The sequence below is a fragment of the Aplysia californica genome, unplaced genomic scaffold, assembly GCF_000002075.1.
Source record: "Aplysia californica isolate F4 #8 unplaced genomic scaffold, AplCal3.0 scaffold00543, whole genome shotgun sequence".
NCBI lineage: Eukaryota > Metazoa > Mollusca > Gastropoda > Aplysiida > Aplysiidae > Aplysia > Aplysia californica.
In genome coordinates, this window is record NW_004797813.1 from 162,872 (window position 1) to 167,187 (window position 4,316).

The following is a 4,316-nucleotide window of genomic DNA, read 5'->3' on the forward strand; positions in this document are numbered from 1 at the left end:
GGTCTCCTCATGCGTGCGACAGCGAAGCGCCTATGAGCGCTACGTAGACCCGGTCTGAGCTCAAGCCGAGTCAAGGCGCACGTAGACCTACCCTGGCTGGCTGATGTTCACGCAGGCCTATATAAAGCCATTCGACAACAAAAACAAAAACTAAACTAACAACGCCATCGTGGACACGAAGGAGTGATCTAGGCCTACACCTGAAGTAAGGACGGGGTTGAGATTTTCAGTTCTTACTAGGCTAAAATTAATGTGCACTGTTTTCTGCATAAACGCACGTATAGTAGATTGGTCGGTCTTATTTTACTTTTTACCTGTATCTTTATCCAGTCTGTCATAATCTGGGCCTTTACAGTCTTTGCTATTGCAGTGAAGGGTTTAAAAAAGGCGTCTGCAAGTTGGCCTTAATGGCATCTTCATTGTTTAAAAGAAAACTAGATCTAATGTAGTACATTGAAATGATAATACATGTCAATGTTGGCCTACATGGTAAGTTTTTAGCCGCGAATCGAATAGGCAAAATGACGAGCATGAAATTTTCTTTCAAGGGGAAATAAGTCTAAATAAAGGTTAAAGGTGAAAAGGGAAAGGTGATCTTAAAAGTCTTGAACTTACCTCTAGCCAAGCACTTTGCACTTCGTGTTCCCAGTTCCCAGTCCCAGAGAGTTTTTATACTTGATGTATTGACTCTTCCGTCTCTCACTCTGGTGTTCCACAGCTGCAGACCCAAGGTGCCGATTGCAGTAAAGAACTTCCAAGTTCAACGCATTCCAAAGTCAGCCTAGAACTATGTCAAAGCTAGCAAATTTCCGCGAGATTGGGAGGAAAATTGTGTGTGTTGGACGTAATTACAGGTTGGTCAAATTTCGATAATTTTTTTGTTACAGAAAAAAATAAAGAAAATAATTGACTGAGTTAGACATCGACACCACATCGGTCAGTCAGTTGAGTTAGATCTAGATCTAGATCTCGATCTAGATAGGCCTATCTACTCTAGTATATCATATACAGTACAGGGTGCCCATTGCGGATGGGGTCGGATCAGGTGGGGCGGGGGGCGGTCAATCGCCCCACTCGTCGCCTAGTTTCCGAGTGGGGCAATGGGCCCGACCCGCCAATCCCATCCGTAATGGGCACCCTGAATTAGTCTAGTAATAATCAATTTTATTCACATTGTCTATCGATTAAAAAAAATAATAAAAAAATAAAGAGAACCGTATAGAATCTATACAACGATTTATAATGGTCATGGACGGACAAATAGTCGTACACTGTAACACTAGCAGACACGTGGATCTAATTATTTTATAATTATACCCAGCGCACACCAATACGTGGTGCCCATTGCGGATGAGATCGGGTCGGGTCGCGGGTGATCGCCCCACTCGTTTGAATTGAAGGTCACTCTGATTGTGATTATGAGACTGACGCGCTACCATGGGAGCGAACGATGAGCCTGCAAGATGGTGCTACGGCCAGCTGCCGCCGAGGGATGTCTGTCTATCAACTGACAAACCAAGACGACAGCTACAGAACATCATGTCGACCCACCTGGAAGACCAGGACCTCAACAAAGCTCGGGTTTTTCCTTGGCTGCCAGCATAACCCGGTCTGGCTGGCCCGCTTGCGGAACTCGTCTGCTGCGACATTTCAGTGACCTTTTTTCTGCCCTTTTCAAGGTCCCCAGAGCAAGTGTAGAGTTCCTGCATGCTGTTGGCATTGCTGACTGTTTATGATGCCACAGAGCCAGAAGAGAGAGAGAGATTGAAGGTCTCTACCAAATTCAGTGAAATTGTGTCAAAATGGTAGCTCTTGCCCCACCATGAAAGAAAATCTGGGTGGTTCCCATTCAATCAAATGAATTTGATTGGCTTGGCAGTGTGCATTTAGTATTGTTAATGTTGGAAAGGAGTGCAGAGTCACTGTAATCTGTGACTGTAATAATTATATCTTTAACTGCTGGCTGTATTCTCTCCAGCTCAAGTGCCTAATCATTACTGCTCTATGTGATTTGGCTCTCAACAAATGAAAAGGTCATCGAAACATCATAACTGTTCAAATAGTCTAGTGATTAGTATCTTGTGGAATAAATTTTATTTCGCTGCACTGTTTAAAACTTTCTTTTTTAACTAAACCAGTTTTTGTTAGTTGCAACTGTAGTAGAAAATGGGACATATTCGCTTTATATATAGGGAGGGAAAGAATTGCCGACGAACATTTGCCGACCACAAGAAAAGTCACATGACTTGAGGAAAGAACTTGATTGACACACAAAGGATGTTGCGATTTGCCAGCAAAGGTCTGCCTCTTTTGTCACGTCACTTTTGGAGGTAAAATCGTGTTTTGTGACAAAAGAAGTTGACTTTGGTATGGTGCCTCACTTTTCTAGAGATGTGATGGTTCTTGTTTTGGCCAAACTTCAAAAAGAATGTTTTGTCTTCAATTGTTTCTATGGTAATACGACTTACGATTTGATCGAATTTCAAAACCAGATTTATTCCTATTTTATATTTTGGATTTTCCTTGTCGTTATAAGAAAAGACCATACAAATAGCATTAAATAAATTTTTAATGACAAGAATGTTTGCTTTGTTGATCTTCTGCCACACAAATGACATAAATGCAGTTATGAAACTCCAGAGTCTGTTTTTGTTGTCTGGTACTTCTGAAATGATTCTTGTTTTCCACCTCTGTTTTATTTCAGTGAACATGCTGCAGAGTTGAACAATCCTGTACCAACCAAGCCCATTCTGTTTCTCAAACCCACTTCATCATATGTAGCAGAGGGGTCTCCCATCAAGGTAATTTGACCTGCTTCTACACTCAGAGGAAGGACCAGTTAACAGTGGTTGTATAAATATATATGTGTCCATGTCGGTCAATATCAGTCATCTGAAGGAAATTTCAAAACTGAGTTAACATCATTTTTAAAAACTATCACCTTTTCCCTACAATTTAAACTAAAAATGAAGTAAATAGTAAATATGACCATATTTGACGAAAATACAGAACTTTTAATAGTGCGAGGTGAGGAAACACGAAAAGGAGAAAATGGCTTCCGAAGTTGAGCAACCTGTTTCCATAGCAATGGGGGTCGTAGAATTGAGATAGAGACTTGAAATTTTAGCAGTTATCTTGGCTATGCCACGACAAGGTAACATGCAAAAGTAGAAAACTATTCCTTTACAGAGGAAAAAAACTTATGGACCAAACTAAATTTTAATGAGAATGGACTTCGCACCAAATGCAACAAAATATTATATAATACTAGGTACCAGACACTAAATTTTCAAAGTAGCTGAATGTCAAATTCATCTGTTTTATATGAAAGGCCTAGTGTCTCCTGAGAATTTTGGAACCATACTTTTACCTTTCAGTCAATGTTTAAGAGAATGGCAGCTGTTTCAATTTAGCATAATAATAAAATATTGCTGAAGTTGTTTACTGGCTGCAACCCCATGTTTGACAGATAGTAAAAGAGTACCAAGTGCACCAAACATCTCTACATTAAAAGAGTACATTCACTATAACATAGAAATGAAGCCTAATATTTTTCAAGACTGTGAGATCATTACAAGTCAGTATTTTTTTGCCTCAAACACGATGATCTGTTGTTTTTTCAATAAAAACACTGAGCGTTGTCTCGGCTGGCGTCGCACCAGCCTTCTCGGCGACCGGCTCAATACTGTAGTATGCTGAGAGCTCCCAGTAGTTTCGCAGAAGGATTCATGCACAATAATTCTAAGCCGATGACTTTACTTTATTCTAATAGAGAAGGACCTGTAATTTCTACTATTGGTACCTTTTTTAGCCGGTATTTTACACATTTCGTGTTAAAAATGATCTTTGAAAACTTCGACCCTTTTTTTCAATGTTTTCTTTCTAAACTCCAAAGGCCAAAAATAATAACTGCGGGAAAACCACACACAAAGCTGTACAGTTCTCCGCCAATGAAAAGACAGTATTTAATTATCAATCTTTCTGCAAAGCATTCCAATGCATGGGTGTCAATTTTAAACCAGGGGACCTGGCATTCCGACCTCGAGGGGCTTCCTTTTCCACTGCGATTCTCCAGCTCCAAAATCCCGGATATACATACAACTTACAGTATTATAATGAAGAAAATCTGAACTTTTTCAAAGTGTTCAGCATTTGGTGTTTTATAGCAAAAGAGCAAAGAAACAGAGATCTGAATTACCCCCATTTCACCAAAACCACGTGCTTGGAAGGCTGCGAGTCGGCTTACGTGCCGTGTTTACCCTAAATGATTATGCGTTTGCAATTGCACCTTAAACACGAGAGCACACACACACACA

The 4,316-nt window shown here is 40.3% G+C and overlaps 1 protein-coding gene across 1 annotated transcript in view; it reads left to right on the top strand.

Moving 5' to 3' along the window:
* Positions 1-120: 120 nt before the first annotated feature.
* The window catches only part of LOC101855130 (acylpyruvase FAHD1, mitochondrial), an 8,960-nt gene continuing 4,764 nt past the window's right edge, over positions 121-4,316 (top strand). Inside the window, exons 1-2 of the mRNA XM_005106553.3 lie at positions 121-854; positions 2,705-2,801. Coding sequence (XP_005106610.1) covers positions 790-854; positions 2,705-2,801 — 162 coding nt within the window. The 5' untranslated portion in view covers positions 121-789. The remainder of the gene's footprint in view (positions 855-2,704; positions 2,802-4,316) is intronic.